This window comes from Monocercomonoides exilis (assembly GCF_001643675.1).
Source record: "Monocercomonoides exilis strain PA203 chromosome Unknown scaffold2-2631571, whole genome shotgun sequence".
NCBI lineage: Eukaryota > Preaxostyla > Oxymonadida > Polymastigidae > Monocercomonoides > Monocercomonoides exilis.
In genome coordinates, this window is record NW_027150547.1 from 118,145 (window position 1) to 134,907 (window position 16,763).

Here is a 16,763-nt window from a genome sequence, read left to right on the forward strand (position 1 = left end):
TAATTGAAAATTTCAGTTGATCATTGTTGCAGGAAAGAGAAAAACGAGCAGCAATTCATTCCAATGCGCGTGGGATTGGCAAAATGCAATGACATCTCCATATTGATACTTTTGGTGCTTGTTCGCTCGTCGGTCGAGAAAAGTGTGAACGCACAAGAAAGCACAGAAAATGGAATTACTATTTGTTTTGGAGAAAAAGGCATAAATACAATTGAAAGAGGATGCAATGAAATGGAAAACGAAAATAAAAATTTGGTTAATGAAGTTCAACGTTCTGGAAGGCATTTCAAAGACTTGTTTTTGAATGATGCGAAAGAACAACAAATTGAAGAAATGATTGAAAAAGAAACAGAAAAGGAAACTCGAAAAAAGAGAGAAGAATTTGTTGACAACAAAGATTCGCTGATTTTTTGTGGAAAACGACGAGAGACAAAAAGCATCATAAGGTGTCAAATTGGAGCATGGAATTCTTCAGTTGCGATGAACAAACTGGAAGTTGTTGGATCAGAGAAAGGAAAGGGAATTGAGGTGGGAAGAAACTCGTTTTTGCATTTCGAGTGTGTGGAGATGATGGTGGAATGCACAGATGTGTCGCCAATTCTGTGCATTGGAGGAAGAATCCTTCTGGAAAATTCAAGCCTGAAAATAGAAGGGGAAGAGAAAATGATGCCTCCAATGTTTGACACTGAGCAACGCAGCAGAAGAGAGAACGAGCTTGGGCAGGCAAAGATAAGAGCGTGCAGCTTTGGATCGTTCTGCTTATTGGGATCATCACCGTTTATTGTATCGCCAGCACTTGGGAATGTTGAAGTGATCGGCTCGAGATTTGAGAACATCACAGTTGGGAGCCAGTGGAGGTTCGTGGATGGAGGGAAATACGATTGCAAAACAAGGCTTGAATGTGTGGAATTCATACGAGTGGAGGATGTGCTGGATGGGGCTATTGTTCCTCCACTGAGCATGCCTTCCTCGTCTGTTGTCTCGCGAAACTGCACCTATCAAGACAACATCAGGCATCCGAACAAATACGATATTTACAAGGGGAGTATAGGAAGAAAACTGATTTTTGCATCGACTTCATTTGAGGACGACACATTCGAAGGCTGCAGAACTGATTCTGGAACAGGAGGAGCATTGAGTGTGAACTCAACTCGGGTATCGCTGAATGTGACGAGATGCAATTTTACAGGATGTTATGCCTGCGAAGGAGGAGGTGCCGTTGATTTTAATTATTTTAAACAAACAATCGTTGAAAATTCACAATTTTTCAACAATTCTGCAACAAATAACGGAGGCAGTATGAAAATTGCGATAATTTCATGTTGTTCGTTGACAAAGGGATGCCTTTTTATGAACAGCAAAGTTGAAAAAGGATTTGCAAGTGCATTATATTACGGCGAATACTCCTCAAATGCCCCAATAAGCTGTCTAGGAGTGGATGATGGAAATGGAGGACAAGCCCAGGTTATTGATTGCCAGTTTGTGAAATGCTCAAATAAAGGAAATTATGGAGCTGTTATGAGTTGGTCAAACTCCCGACATTTTGCAATGAGAAGTTGCCAATTTATCAAATGCAAGGCTGTCCAAGAAGGTGGAGCACTTCGCCACCATTTCGTCAAGTGCCAAGGAGATCAAACGAATTTGAAAGCTTTTTTCTTTTTATTTTTCCACGAATGCTTTTGCACAGATAGTGAGAATCCATCGGGGCATGATGTTTATCTAACTCAATCAAGTCCAGATGTGAACCTCACATCAACACCTTTCAAAGAGAGTTATTCAACAAATATGAATGAAAAAAGATTATATTGGGGAGGAGCAAATAAATACGAAAAAGATTGGCTTCCAACAACGAAAAAGTTGTTCACCTCTTGCTTTGTTTCAACAAGTGGGAATGATGGGGATGAGCTGTGTGGGTTATCTGATGAATCGGGATGCAGAACAATTTCACATTCGCTGGGGAAGTGCATGACTCAGTTTGAATCGAGGATATTTTTGGGGAAAGGAACACATGCATCAGAGGAGGGAGAAATAAGTGCTGGAATTCGAGAGCTGAGTGTGTGCGGGGAAGGTGTGGAGGAGACTGTTGTGAGCACAAGCAGCATGGAGAATGGAGACAGTCTGTTTAGTGTGACAAGCGGAAGAGTTTTTGCGAGCTTGTTCACAATCGAGCACTCACACACGAAGCACGAGATGAGACTGTTTGTTGTGAGGGGAAGTGGAAGCGTGGAATTGAAGAGGATGCGGATGCAGCCATCAAATGGACATTCATCTCTGAATGCATTTGGTGCATCACTGATCGTATCTGGAGCAGGAGAAGGGAAAGTGGGGATGGAGCAGGTTGAGATTGGAAACTTTGTGCTGGAAGATGCGCCAATTGTTGGTGTTGATGGGAAATGGAAAGTGACAATGTCATACACCACTTTCAGGAATATTGTGAGGCTGAGGGGAGATGGGAGCGTGATATCGAAGAGTGTGGCAGAAGGTGAAATGCTGCTGATGAACAATGTGACGATGCAGGGATGCCGATGTGAGAGCGGGGATGGAGGAGGAATGGCAATTAGGATGGAATCAGGAGCTCGTGCTCGTGTGGGGAATGAGAGCGAAGTGTTGTTTGGTGGATGCGAAGCAAGAGAAGAGCAAAGCGGAGGAGGAGGGTGTGGAGGAGGGTTGATGATTGAAGTGAAGGAAGGAGGATATGATTTTGTGATTGACAAAGCATCGTTTGCAGGGTGTGCGTCAACAAAGGCAGGGAGCAAGCTGTTCGTGAGAGCACCCCAGATGGCAGAGGTGGCGAAGAGAGAGAAGCTGAAGTTTGCGATTGATGAATGCAATCTGAGTGAGGTGTGTGGATATGAGAATGGGGATGAAGTGAATGTGATTCCACTTGTAGTGTATCTGCGGAGCAAGCCAAGCGAATATCATGTTGGAGGGATGAACAAGAGAGACTGGGAGATGTGTGGATTTGGAGATGTGCAGTGTGCGAGTGTGGATTATGCGATCAGGAAGCATGGGACTGGGGCAGGGATAACAGTTGTGGCGAACAGCGGGGCTGTTGTGAAAGGCGAGGTTGAACTTATGAGTGGAGTTGTTGTGGTGAAAGGACAGGCATCTCCACCTCGAGTGGTGATAGAGAGCAGAGAGAGTGGGAGAGCAGAGGGAGTGATCACAACAGCTGGAGCAACAACATCGATTGTGAATCTGGTGATATCGCTTCCTGCAAGTGCGGGTGATGGAAGAAGCGTGATTGCGTGCCGGAGTGGGAGTGTGGAGGTGGGACAGTGCAATTTCGAGGGAGTGGAAGGAGAGATGATCGGATATGTGGTTATGCTATGCAGCGGAGGCAAGTTGAGTGTGCGACAGGTGGCTGTGAGTGGGCTGAGCTTTACAGGGAGCTGCATGGTCTGCGTGAACAATAATGGAGAAGGATTGATTTCCCAGACAAACATAAGTGGAGGAACAGTGGAATGTGAAAATGGATTGGTATATTATGCATCCAGTGGGAAGCTTATTGTTGAGCAGACGAAATTTGAGGGGATAGCATGCTCGTTGAGTGGGATTGTGGTTGGGAGAGGAGGGAGCGATCTGGAGATAGAGAAGTGCACTTTCAGCGGGATTGAGAGTACAGAAGGGAATGGGAGTGGAGTGCAGTGTGTGATTGGAGATGGAGAGAGTGTGGTGATTGGGAACAGCAGCTTTTCTGGTTGTTGTGTGGAGAAAGGATGTGGAGGGGGAGTGTGTGTGGAGATAGAAGCAGGAGGATATTTTCGAATGGGGAGGAGCGAGGAAGAAACACTGGTTGAAAAGTGCAGGAGCAGTTTGAGAGAAGGAGTTGGAGGATGTGGAGGAGGGATGTTTTTGAAAATGGAGGGAGGCAGTGAATCAAAGGGATGGGATCATGAGGTGCGTGGAGTGGTGTTTGGGACAGGTGTGGGAAAGAATGAAGCAGTGAGAGGAGGAGACAATATATTTGTGGAAGCTGGAGATCTGAGTGAAGCAGTGGGAAGTGAAGAGTTTGTGGGAGTGATTGCGACAGATAAAGGGAGAGTGAGAGAGGCGATGGGGTTTGAAGGTGGGGATGAGAGTTTTCTGATTCCGCTGATGTTTTTCATGGTTGAAGTGGAAGGTGTTGCGGGGCATGTTGGAGGAGTGAATAAGCGAGACTTTTCAGGGTGTGGGTTTGAAGGATATGGATGTGCGACTATTGGGAAGCTGGTTGGATTGAGGTTTGCGAACAGTGAGAAGAAGATAATTGTGAATGAAGGGTTCAACTGGAGCGAGAAGGTGGAGATGAGCGGACAGAAATGGGAACTGAAGGGTGTGAAGAGAGGAACAAATGTGAATGTGGTGTGGGGAGAGGCGGGAGTTGGGAATGGGATGATTCACACAACAACAGAAACACATGTGTCAAATTGCACATTTGGTGTGTTTGTGAAGAGTGAAGGAGTGGGTTGTTTGATTGAGTGTATTGGAGGTGATTTGGAGATGGTGTGGTGTGTGATGAGACTGTCTGGCGAAGAGGGATTGGATGGAGTGAGTGGTGGGCTATTGAAAGTTGAGGGAGGCGGAGTGGTATTGGATGAGTTTGTGGTTGAGGGAAACGGGGATATAGGGTTTATGGGAGTTCCAATTGATATTGGAGGAGGAGGGAAGATGAAAGTGAACAACAGTGTTTTTGGCTGTGCTTGGCACAGAGGAGGAGATGGAGGGTGCATGAGTTCGGAGAGTGGAACTGGTCAATTGCGAGATATCCATGTGGAGAATTGCACGATCAAAGGAAAGTGCAGAGGTGGGAATGGGCTTCGAGGAGGAGGGATGATGGTGAGGCAGGGTGAGGGAGCAGAGGTGGTGATAGAGGGGACAAAGTTTGAAGGATGTGAAGTGCCTGAAGGAGAAGGAGGAGAAGGGAGAGGAATGGGAGGAGGGGTGTATTTATTGTGTTCGGATGGAGTGAGTGGGTTTGAATTGAAAGGGCTGGAGTTTGAGGGGTGCAAAGCATGGAAGGGGAAGAATGTGTTTGTGGAAGGGAGGGATTTGAGTGCTATTGTGAGCGGAGGCTCAATGAATTTTGAGAGAGGCGGGATGGAGATGGGAGATCTGATGGGATATGAGCGTTGGTCAACAGGTGATACTTTTGGAATTCCACTTGGTGCATATCTTGATCAGTTTGGAGGCACAGCATATGTTGGAGGAGAGTCAGACTGGGGATATGATCATTCAGGCTGTGGAATGGCATATGCTCCCTGTCGAACAATTGAACAGGCGCTGAAAGTGCGTTTTGGAGGAGTAGTTGGAAGTGGAGAAGTGGTGGCGATGGAATCATTTGAGTTGAAAGATCATGTGGTGCTTGAGCTGCAGGGAGTGAAGTTGAAAGGGGTTGTTGAGGGTGGAGAGACAAGTGTTCATGTGCGTGATGATGGAACAGGGGAGGGAGAAGGGCTGTTGGAAACGAGAGTGAATGCATTTGTGAAGAATATATCGTTTGTTGTTCCCAACGAGTTTTTGACAGCCAGATGGGAGTGTCTGTTTGCGTGCAAGGGAGAGGAGCTGAAGCTGGAGAACTGCCAGGTGGAGCAAGTGAATGGGCAGTTGAAAATGAAGTATTCATTGATAAAAGCGAGTGGAGGAAAGGTGGTTGTGGATGGGTTGAAGATGACAAACATGAACACAGGGGAATTTGAGTTGTTTGAGCTGTGTGGAGGTGAAGGAGTGTTTGCGGGATTGGAGATGGAAAATGTTGTTTGTGGAGCAGAAAGTGGGCTGATTGGTGTGAGGGAGGGATCTGCACTGAGGGTGGAAAACAGCACAGTGAAGGGAAAAACAATGGATGATGGAAGTGTTGTTGCGTTTGAAGAAAGGGCGAGTGTTGGGGCAAAGAACGTCAGCGTGGAAGGAAAGACTCGGAAGAGCGGAAATGGAGGTGTGTTTGCAGGGAAAGTGGGAGAAGGGCAGAAAGTGGAGGTGAAGGAGAGCACATTTGTGCAGGATGTGTGCATGGGGAATCCGTCATGTGGAGGATGTGTGTTTGTGAGTGTTGCCGGGAAGGGGGAGTTTGTGTTTGACTCGAACAGGGTGGAGAGGTGTGCAGTGGTGGGAACAGCAGGATATGGAGGAGGAGTGTTTGTGGAGCTGGAGGACAGGGATGCGAAGTACTCGCTTCGAGAGGATGTGTTTGAGGGGAACGCTGCAGCAAAGGGACTGGATGTGTTTGTTGTGTGTGGGGAGCCAGAGGTGATGCTGCGGGAGGATCTGTGGATGGGGACAGTGGATGAGGAGAGCACGCCAGAGGTGAATGTGTGGGTGATGGACTCTGTGACAGACACAGTGATCGACTTGTCAGTGAAGAAGTATCTGTTTCCTGCGGAAGGGGCGATTGTGTATGTGGAGGCAGGGAGAAGCACAGCCGCCGATTCGTGTGGAAGCGAGATCTCGCCCTGTGACAGGTTCATTGATGGGTTCACGAACATGGGAGAGGAGAAGACGACGATCCAGATGAACAACGGGAACTGGATGGATTATGTGATTGATCGGAAAGGGAAATCGCTGGCAGTGCGGGGGAAAAGTGCTGGATGCAGCTTGGAGGTCAGAGAACATGGGTGCTTCAGGCAGAGCATTGGAGACTCACAGACAACACTGACGCTCAGCCGCCTGGATTTCAGACTGCCAGAGGTGGCATCAGAGGAAGTGGACGGGCTGATCAGTGTGAGTGTGGGTGTGGTGCTGGTGATGAACTGTGTATTTGGGGCAGGTTCAGGAACAGATGCTGGGGAAGAGGAAGCAGGAGCTGATGTGAGGTGGGAGACAGGGATGAGAATAGTGAGGGAAACCGGAGGAGAGGTCCGGATGAATCAAGTGGCAGTGGAAGGTGTGAGTTTTGGAGTGGATGGAGGCTTTGTGAAAATGGAGGGAGGAATGCTCATCATGAACAACACGAACATATCGAATGTTGGAGGAACAGGGAAGGGGTTGATTGAAGGGAGCGGAGAGGCTGAGTTTGGGATGCACAAGGGATGTGTGGAGGAAGTGGATGTGGCAGATGGGGGAGTGGTGTGGATGGAGAATGTGAGAAGTTTGGAAATAACAGAAGGCAGCACATTCAATGGATGCCGATCTGCTCATGGAGATGGAGGAGGAGTGCGCTGCGAAGTGAGTGAAGGAAGCAGTTTGTGCATCACAGATGGAGTGTTTACGAGGTGTTGTGTGAATGGTGAAAGCGGAAGAGGGGGAGGAATATATTTGAATGTTGCAAGCACAAAAATGGGGGAAATGAATTTTGATGGGCTTGAGTTTTCAGAGAATGCAGGAACATGGGGGAGAGATGTGTTTGTGGAGTGTGAGGATCTGAACAAGACAGTAACTCGATCTCGATTCCGGTTTGCAGTGAAAAATGAAGAAGGTGAAGTGATTGTTGATATGAAAGGAGTGGATCGGGTGCGATTTGTTGAAGAGGCAGTGGATCTTGCAGTGTTTCTGGTGGAACATAAGTGGGGAGAAGTGCATGTGAGAGAAGGAGGGTGCGACATGATAGGATGTGGGAGTGAGAAAATGCCATGTGAGACATATTGGAGAGGGGTGAAGAATGCAGATCGTGAAACAGTTGGGGGAGCTAAGATCTTGGTGAAAGGGAAGATGAGAGTTGCCGATTGGTTTGATGTGTCAGGGATAAGAACGGTGTGCAATGGGGCAGGAGCAGGAGCAGTCACGAGGTGTGTGATGGAGGTTGGGGAGGAGATCAGTGGAGGAGATGGGAAGTGTGTATTTGAGAACAGCAGGAGAGCAGGGTTTGAAGGAGTTGAGTTTGTTCTACCAGGGATGTTTGCAAGTGGGCAGGAAGTGGTGCTGCTTTCGGAGACAGATGAAGGTGCATTGAGCATGACAGATTGCATATTCCAGTTTGGGAGTGGAAGTGTGATGGGATATGGAGTGATGAAGGCAATAGGCGGAAGGGTGGAGCTCGTTGGATGTTCGATAGAAAAGGCAACATTCAGTGGGAGTGCCTTTGAGTTCAGATCGAGTGTGATGATTGAAGATTGCACAATGAAGAAGGTGAAAGCTCCAGAAGGGAAGGAGGGAGGAGGGATGAATATGATTGTGAAGTGTGAACAGACACTGGTTCTGAAGAACACAACAGCAGAAGAATGCGAGTGCTCAGTTGCATTTGGGAGAGGAGGGTTTTTGTTTGTGGACTGCTCAGGGTCGCTGATTGGTCAGCCGTTTGAGCTGAATGGAGTGACGTTCAAATTGAACAGGGCAAAAGTTGGTGAGCATATGTTTGTTTTGGCAAGAGATCTGAACAAAACTGTGACAACTACTTCGTTTGGGTTTGACTATCAGGGAATGAAAGAGAACGGGAACGGACTTGTTGGGAGCGATGAAAGCAGGAACGAGACAGATCTCCTGCGATATGTTGTGGGATACAAGAGCCGGAAGATATATTTAAGTTCAGAAGGGCAGGATGTGATGCGGTGTGGAAATGTGGACGATCCGTGTGAGACGCTGTGGAAGGGGATGGAGCAAGTGGAGAGGACGGAGGAGATGAAAGAGATTGTGGTGGGAGGAGAGGCGAGAGTGGAGGATGACTGGACAATGAAGAATATGGTTGTGAGTGGTGTGGGAGGAGGAGGAGAGGAGGAGGATGTGAAGGATGAACTTGTATTCAGTGGAAAAGGAGGGGAGAGTGTGTTGAGCGAGGATCCGTTCATCACATACGCTGGGACGCTGTGTATTCGGAGGATGAAGATGGTGGTTGGGGGTTCAGGTGGAGTGGAGAAGAAAGAGATTTTGAGTGGAGGAGGAACGCTGTTGCAAATGGAAAGATGTGTGGTTGGAGGAGCAGGATCTGACGGAGAGTTGTGTGGATCGGTTGTTGTTGTGAAAGCAGGGGCATTGGTGGTGGAGGATGTGAGATTTGAGCGAATGAAGGTGAAGGGCTGTGTGGTGATGGTGTTTGAAGGGGTGAGCTGCAATCTGAGGGAAGTGCGGATGAGCTCGCAGGAGTATCACGAGGGGTGTGCAATCAGTATTGTGAGCAGCAGTATGAATGATATCGGTCGATTGGAAAATGCAGGAGGGATGAGTGGAACGTGTGTGACAGTGAATGGATCAATATTTGTGATGGGGGAGCGGGAGGATGATGGGCCGTGTGTTGTGGAGAGTGTGTGTGGAGGGAGTGTGAAGGTGGTGGTGAATGAGAGCACATTCGAGTCGTGCAAGGCAGGAGAGAGCAAGAAAGGCGGAGTGGTGGAGTTCCGGCTGAATGAGGGAGGAGAGTTTCGGATGAAGGGAGGGAAGATTGTGCAAAGCAGCTGCTCGATAACACAAGGGCGGGGAGGTGGAGTGTATTTGGGAACAGAGCTTGGAGGAGATCTGAACTTTGTGTTTGAGAAGGTATCGTTGAGCGGGAACAACGCGTTTGTGGGGCGGGACATCTTTGTTGAGTGTGTGAACATCAGCCGGCAGATCAATGAGAGCCAGTTCAAGATGGATCTGCGGCAGGAGGTGTATATCCAAGGGAATGCAATCTATGGGGTGGACAAGCGGAGCGAGACGCCAGTGAACCTGATGGATCTGATCACAGTATATCAGGCAGCGACGATTGTGGTGTCGAGTGTACTTGGGAAAGGCGGCAGGAACTGGCGGAAGTGCGGGACAGTGGAGCAGCCATGTCTGACATTGGGATATGGACTGGACCATGTGGTGGCAGAGTTCAACTCGATGCTGGCGGTGGATGGGGAGAGCGAGGTGGAGATGGAGATAGATATTTTGAGCATGGTGGTGAGGTCGAAGAGCTGGGAGATGGCGAGTGTGAAGATTGGGTCGGGCATATCCTGCACAAGGGAACATATGATTTGTGTGGGAGGGAGCACTGCTGTGGAGCTGGTGGAGTTCAAGATGCCGCGAGTCTTCCCCACATCACACACAAGTCTATTCTGGATGGAGGAAGGAAATGTGATGTTTGATCGAGTGAGGTTTTGCTCAATGGAAGGAGACGGACACAAGGCATCTGTTCCTATTCTCATGGAGTGTGCAAGTGGGAAACTGGAGATGAGGGGGTGTGAAATGGAGGATGTGTGTGGTGAGTGCTTGCTGAGGTGTGGAGGAGCTGTGACTGTGAGACAGCTGAGGATCGGGAATGTTGAGTGCCGAGGAGGGGGGATAGTGGTGAGAGAAGGGAGCATGGTGATTGACGAGTTGAAGGCTGAGGGGATGAGGATGGAGAAGGGGTCAGTGGTGGAGATGGAGGAAGCAGCAGGTGGAGATGAAGCGAGCAGTGTGCAAGTGAGTCGTGCTGTGTTTGTGAACATATCGAGTGCTGGAGAGAGAGCAGCAGCAGTGACGAGTCGATGCAAGGGAGCAAAGTTGGAGCTGTCTAACTGTTCGTTCGAGATGTGTCAGAGCTCAGGAGCAAAGGGAAGTGTGATTGGGGTGTGGAAGAGCAGGGAGGTTGTGCTGGATGGGTGCAAGATTGATGGGAGTGAGACAGAAAGCACTTCGAATGTGAATGCAGATGCAGCTGAGGAGATCTGCAGGTGGAATGGATCTGTTGCAGACATATCGGAGACTGAAGGGAAAGTGAGAGACACAACAATATGGAATGCAAAGCATGGAGCACTGTCTGTTTCTGGTGGGGAAGTTTCAATTGAGTCAGGAAACTTCAGCAATAACAATCCATCGATAACAAAATATCCTTCAGTGAGAAGGAACATTATATGCTCTGGTTCAGGCACACTGAATGTGAAGAGCCTGAAAGGTGGAGACGGGATAAAAGATGGTTCTTCTCTATGGATTCTGAATGATGGATGTGTGATGAGTGGGATTGGATCAGAACGAGAATCAGTGTTGTTCATCCCCACACTTCGATCAGTTGAAACAGAGGAGAAAGAAGGAACATTGAATATTGTGTTCAGAGGCACTCTTCTTCTGCCATGCAACTTGTCATTCATGGTTGTGAAGCGCGTTAGGGATGAGAAAGAGATTGTGAAGTATTCATTTCTGGAGGAAGGGTATGTATCAGAGACTGAAGTGAAAGGGATTGTGGAGAAAGAGCTGATCAGCAACTGTGGAGAAGAGACCGAAGTGAGTGTGAGCATTCTGTTTGGAGATACCAATAATCCATCTTCAACTGATTCTTTCATTCTGAAAAACAGAAGTGAGCCCAAAACAAATGGAGATGAAAGGATTGTCGAAGGAGAAAAAGAAGGGAAATTTTCATGGACTTTGATTATTTGCATTGCGATCGTGGCAATACTGTTAATTGTATCCATCATATTCATTGTTCGGTGGAAGAAGGTGAAGAATGAAGCAGAAGATCTGAGAGAGATTGTGAATGATAACATCAGAAAGGATCCAAAGGCATTTGAGATGGTGACGATGGAGATGTCACCTGAGGAGCAGTGGCGAAGAGCAGAGAAGGAAGCAGAAAAGAAGAATGAAGAGAGGATAAAGAAGAGGGTGTATGATAAAAGCTTGGGACATTCGGAGTCGTCTGAGCATCTTCTGTCTGAGAGTGGCTCCACTGAATACATTTTGGGGAAAGATTCAGACAAGATACCAGAATGGGCATTGGAAAAAGTGGAAGAAGAAGAGATTAGAAAGCGAACTCCTTCACCATCAATTTCATCCACTTCTACCACAGATACTTCAGACACAGACACAACATTTGTTAGAACGGAGAGTCTGTGTCCAACCACCTCATCGATGTCGAACTTGGTGGATGCGATGGCCTGCTCATCACCTCATGAGAAGCTGATTGTGGATCTGAGAGATTCGCTGTTCATGCTGCTTCATGGGAGGAATAAAACAAAGGAGATGGCGATTGGGACGCTGGAAGAAAGGGTGATAACTGCTGCACAGATCCTGTTCTGGGTGGCTAATCTTGCTCTTCATTCATTTGATGAAATGGAAAATCCTCTTCAATCATTATCCAATTTGAGTCCCCACATTGTATTATTCTCTGAGCACATGGTGATCTGCATAGTGATGCATTCTGTTTTATTGTCAGATGATGATTCAGATTCATCATCCATCTCCTCGTCAACAGTTGTGACTTCTGCAAGTGATGATGATGATAGTAACTCTCTTCCCTCATCCGCCTTTGAGGATGAAGATGACTTCAAAAAAGAGTGCATGAGGTGGAAGGCGCCTGAGCTGCTGATCAACAAGAAGATGGAGGCGACAAAGGAATCAGTGGCATTCTCTATTGGGATGATGCTGTGGGAGTGCCTGACGCTGGAGATTCCGTTTGGGGATTATGAAGCAGAAGTGGCAGGGCAGAAGATTGTGAATGGAGAGAGACCGAGACTGGAGATGATTAAAGGCACACGCTTGTTTGGGGTTGCGAAGAGGAGCTTGTCAGCGGTGATGGAAGAGCGGCCAGGATTGGTTGGGATGAAGCGGGAATTCCTTGGATGCTTTCCACCAGGCACTTTTGTGATGACGATGTCGGATGCGGTTGGGTATGATGCAGAATCAGACAGAGGCAGAGAGAGCGGGAGAAGAGGTTCTGGCGAATCAAAAGAGGGGCTGGAGGAAGATAACAACAAAAGCTGAAACAGGCTCCACAAGCACGAAATGTGTTTGGGAAAGCAGAAAAGAATGATGAACCGGAAAATAAAGAAAGCAATATGCTGTCTTTGCTTGAAAATCCCATTTTATTGACAACTTTCTTTGTTTCATTGAGATGAGAAGGGATTGTAATTCTTGGAATAACATAACCATTCGCCAATTATAATTGCATTTATTTGTTGTATTCAAAAAAATTTTTTTGTTTCTATTTCTCATTTTTTTTAACGTTTTCAGTTTGGAATTTTAAGTATCTTGTTGTTGAAAAGATATTTTTCATTTTTTTTGTTCATGATTTTTGGTTTTTAAAGAGAAATGCATGCAATCATTCACAGACGGCACATGCATATCTCTGTGTGGAATTTGTAGTTTTGCCTATTCAAGCATTTTTTATTTTTATTCAGCACCCATTTTCAATCGAGATTTGTGTTTTGTCGATATGTATTCATCTTGTTTTTATTTCATTTTCATTGCATTCACCTGTTGAGAACGTTAGAACATGGAGAGGAATTGCTTCAATTCATTTTTGGAGAAATCTTGAGAGTTTCCGTTTTTGTGAAGTGCTTTTGTCAAAGCAATTACTGTTTGAGTGAATATTTCGTTTTTCCATTCTTCAAGTGCATTTTTATGAGCAAAAACAAAGAACACCCGCAAATGAAGAACACATTTATATTTTTCAATCTTGATGTTTGTTGAACAAAAATCAGAAAAAGCAATCCAGAAAAAATGATTGTGGTATAAACTCCTTTTTCATTCCTTTTTATTTGAATCTTTCAGTTGACAAATAAAAAGTCCAAGGGCTGCTATCTGCCATTCTCTTTGTAACTCCTCAAAGCCCAATTCTCATTCTCTCGAAAAGACCAGCATTGCATCCATTTCGGTTCCCTCGTCTTCCCCCTCTTTCCCCCTCAATCCCAGTTCATCTTTGCAATATCAAATTCAACCTGTTGCAATTCCTTTTGCACTTCAAAGGAGAACAACAAACATTCTACATTCTCCAAACAAAACACGTACAAAAAATAGAGAAAGAGGACTTCGAAGCACAAAATTTGTCAAAAAAGAAAATGAAAAGAAAAACACACATTCATCGTGCTTCAGCCAAATCACACAGCCCAAGCAGCACAGAAGCCCTCCAAATGCTCGTCTTTCTGTCTCTTCCTTGATGCCTCTGGCCATCTCCTCCTCTGTCTCGGTTGACTTTTCTTTCCGCTGTCCGCCCTCCCTCTCCTGCTCACCTTCCCGGCTTCTTCTCCTTCCGCCCAAGCCCCAGCACAAGCCGCGCAAGCAGCCGCTTCCCAAACCCCACAAGCTGCTCCCAGATCGTCATCTTCTCCCTCTGCTTCCTCCTCCTCATTTCCTCTGCCTCTGCCTCTGCCTCTGCCTCTGCCTTCCTCCGCCTCGCCTCCTCCTCTCTCTTCTGCTCCACCACCAGCTGCTCCACCATCTCCCCTCGTCTCCTCCACACCCCTCCATCTGCCCCACACCTCCACGCTCTCTTCTCCCCTGCCATCTCCTCTTTCCTTCCTTCTCCCCCTGCTTCGAAGTGGTGTTCTGCTGACTCCTCGTGCTGCACTCCCTTCGGTGTCAGCAGACATGCGCTCTCCTGCATCCTCTGCTCCACCCTTTCTGGGCTTGGCGCCACCCCCGCAAATCCGTTCGTGCGCTCCAGAAACGGGGTGGTCACGCTCCACTCTCTCTGCACGCCTTCTCCTGAGTCTCTCCTGTTCCTCTCCTCCCCATCCTTAGATCCCTCCAAGCAGCCTTTCGGTTGTTCTTCTTCCTCGTTCAGCAACAGTGAATGTGTCTGAGAATCTGGTTGAAGTGATTTGTGTGAATTCGGTGCAGTGGCTGGTGAAATGTCTGGTGAAATGTCTGGCGAGGTGAATGGTGAAGTGTGTTGATGCCCAGCTGCATCCTGACCGATTCCACCACTTGTGCTCCCCTGTTCTATTTTGTCGGTTGCACCCATATCCTCCTGCCAAGCATGAAGTGTTGTTGGAGCTGCTCTCGATCCTGCCCCATCGTCTCTTCTGCAATCCATCCTTCTTTCTTTCTCTTTCCCCTCCTTTTTCTCCAAATTCATTTTCCACACCCCAACAAATATTTCCTCTGCTCTCCCAACCAGCCTCTCCAGACTGCGCTGCTTCCTCTTGCTCACAAAAATCTCTTTTCCACCCTCTCTTCTCTCCTTCTCCTCCTCCCCAACACAGACTGACACCCCTGCCAATCCTGCTGCATCTGCTGAAGGCCTCGCAGAAGTGGACGATGAAGAAGCAGATGAAGTTGAAGAAGGCGATACAAAAGAAAACGGAGAAGGGAAAGTCACATACGATGTCGAAGAGGATGATGAAGAAGATGAAGTTGATGAAGATGGCAAAGGAGAAACGGATGAAATGGGTGAAAACAAAGAAGAGAGTGATGATGATGGTGATGACGATGCCTGAGGCATTGGTGTGTCTGCCTCTGCTTCTTTCTCCAGTGACACGTTCTTTGCCAGCGTCTTCAGCCGGAGCAGGTCTCGCGTGCTCAGCATCTTCGCTCGCATCCCCTGCTGCCCAAGCAGCGCCACCCCAATGCACATCTCAAACGGCGTCCCAATCGCAACAACCCGATCCAGCAGCCACACACGCTCACCACAAAAATCAGTTCCCAAACAGCACAAGCAAGAAATAAAGAAAAGAGAAAAAAAAATAAATTGAAGAAAAATAATTGTTGAAACAAATATTTGTGACAATGCAAAGAAGAAGAGCATTGCCCCTTCCCTCAAAAATACCAACCCACCTGCACCTCCAAAATCAGCTCTCCAAATGCCCAACCCTCGCAAACCTCGTCCAGCTCCAGCGACCGATAGAACGTCCCCAGCCACTCCCCCGCATACAGCATCCCCGAGAACCCGCATTCCCTCAGATGCGCTGCCAGCTCCGGCTCTCCAACACCCAGCACTTCCTCAAACATCTCCACCGCCTTCCCCAGCTCTGCCCCGTCTGCGTGGAAGCACCCCCCAAAATAGCCCCGCAGCACATCCCCCAGCACCCGCCCTCCCCGCATCCATCTCGTTCCTGCCTCCAGCTCCTGCTTCCTCACCTTCTCCTTCTCTTCTTCATTCGACAAGCCACACGCCCCTCTGCCCCGAAGCCCTGCCCACACCACCGCCCCGATCTCCACCATCCCCTGCACATACCCCGGCACCGGCCGCTCCTCCACCACCCGCCCCACCATCTCCCGCACTGCCTCCACCCCTTCCCCATTCTCTCCTGCAGCCTCCTTCCACCCCACACCCCCAATCCGCCCCAAGTCCTTCTCCAGCCGCTCCCTGTTCGTTCCGGCTCCCTCTGCCCTCTCTGCCCCTTCCGCCTCTGCCCCCGTGCAGCACAAAGCAGCAAAGAAAGGAACATCAAAATGCACAAAATAAAGCAAAACAGATTCAAGCCAGTTGTCCACCACATCAAATGCCTCAAAAAAGAAAAAAAAAAAACTAATAATCATTCGAGCACACCTCCAACCCCAGGCGTCCCATTGTCTGCCCCAAACCGGTCCAGCTGCGCCTCTGCTGCTGCCAGCGCTCCCCACACTTCTCCCCGCAACCCTCCTGGCACTCCATGCCTCGCCACAGCCACCTTCCGCACCAGGCAAAAACCCACAAAGCATTGCACAACGATGCAGGAGCGGAGGAAAAGGAAGTGAGGCAACGCATCCGAGATTAAAAAAATGAAAACAAAAAAATTTTTTGAAAGTGAAAGTGAAAGTGAAAACGAAAACGAAAACGAAAAAGGATTTCAGACTCGAAGCTCCTCCAGCGTGGCTGGAAGCCCCCTCAGCAGTCGTGCAACGGGGTTTTCTTCTAATCTGCCCGACTGCTCAGCTGCAGTTCCCAACGTTGTTGTGTTGCTCGTCCTGCCCTGTCTTCGCCGAAGTCGATGTGGAGTTTTGTCTCGAAAATCAAACACCCAAAAATTCTCTGTTTTTATGCCGTGATGGCCCACTCTCGTAAAAATATCGGTTCTTTGTGTTGCGGTGTGCCGCTGCGGTTTCTTCCGCCCCAGAAAGCAGAAAAAGCGGATCTGCGAATTTTGTGTTGATCCTGCCCACACTCGCCTCCACCCCTCCAAACACAGAAATCTCTCCACATCTGGTGGAGCACCGCAAAAATAAAACATGGAAAAAAAAGCAGGACTTCTGAAGTGGACACTCTGATTCTTGCCCGA

At 48.0% G+C, this 16,763-nt stretch overlaps 3 protein-coding genes across 3 annotated transcripts; 1 reads left to right on the forward strand and 2 right to left on the reverse strand.

Annotated features, from left to right (window-relative positions):
- The first annotated feature begins 22 nt into the window (after positions 1-22).
- Positions 23-13,219, forward strand: MONOS_7911 (uncharacterized protein). The gene is made up of 2 exons (XM_067878277.1): positions 23-1,155; positions 1,339-13,219. Exons 1-2 carry the CDS (start codon positions 64-66, stop codon positions 12,544-12,546), a joined length of 12,300 nt encoding a protein of 4,099 aa, XP_067735545.1. The 5' UTR covers positions 23-63; the 3' UTR covers positions 12,547-13,219.
- Positions 13,219-13,734, reverse strand: MONOS_16914 (uncharacterized protein; the record flags this gene model as incomplete). Its single annotated transcript, XM_067869786.1, has 3 exons — positions 13,219-13,481; positions 13,544-13,591; positions 13,641-13,734. The coding sequence occupies 3 exons, from the start codon at positions 13,732-13,734 to the stop codon at positions 13,402-13,404; spliced, it is 222 nt and encodes a 73-aa protein (XP_067735546.1). The 3' UTR covers positions 13,219-13,401.
- A 55-nt stretch (positions 13,735-13,789) lies between these two features.
- MONOS_16818 (Tre-2/Bub2/Cdc16 (TBC) domain-containing protein F) lies at positions 13,790-16,715 on the reverse strand (the record flags this gene model as incomplete). Its single annotated transcript, XM_067869690.1, has 4 exons — positions 13,790-15,187; positions 15,385-16,011; positions 16,062-16,175; positions 16,341-16,715. The coding sequence occupies 4 exons, from the start codon at positions 16,713-16,715 to the stop codon at positions 13,790-13,792; spliced, it is 2,514 nt and encodes an 837-aa protein (XP_067735547.1).
- Positions 16,716-16,763: the final 48 nt, after the last annotated feature.

What these genes read in the sequence shown, in the direction of transcription:
- MONOS_7911 (XM_067878277.1), top strand. Translation starts at nt 64, where the DNA reads ATGCGCGTGGGATTGGCAAAATGCAATGACATCTCCATATTGATACTT. An exon ending in TGAGTGTGAACTCAACTCGG is followed by an intron (nt 1,156 to 1,338) that starts GTATCGCTGAAT and finishes TCGTTGACAAAG; the next exon opens with GGATGCCTTTTTATGAACAG.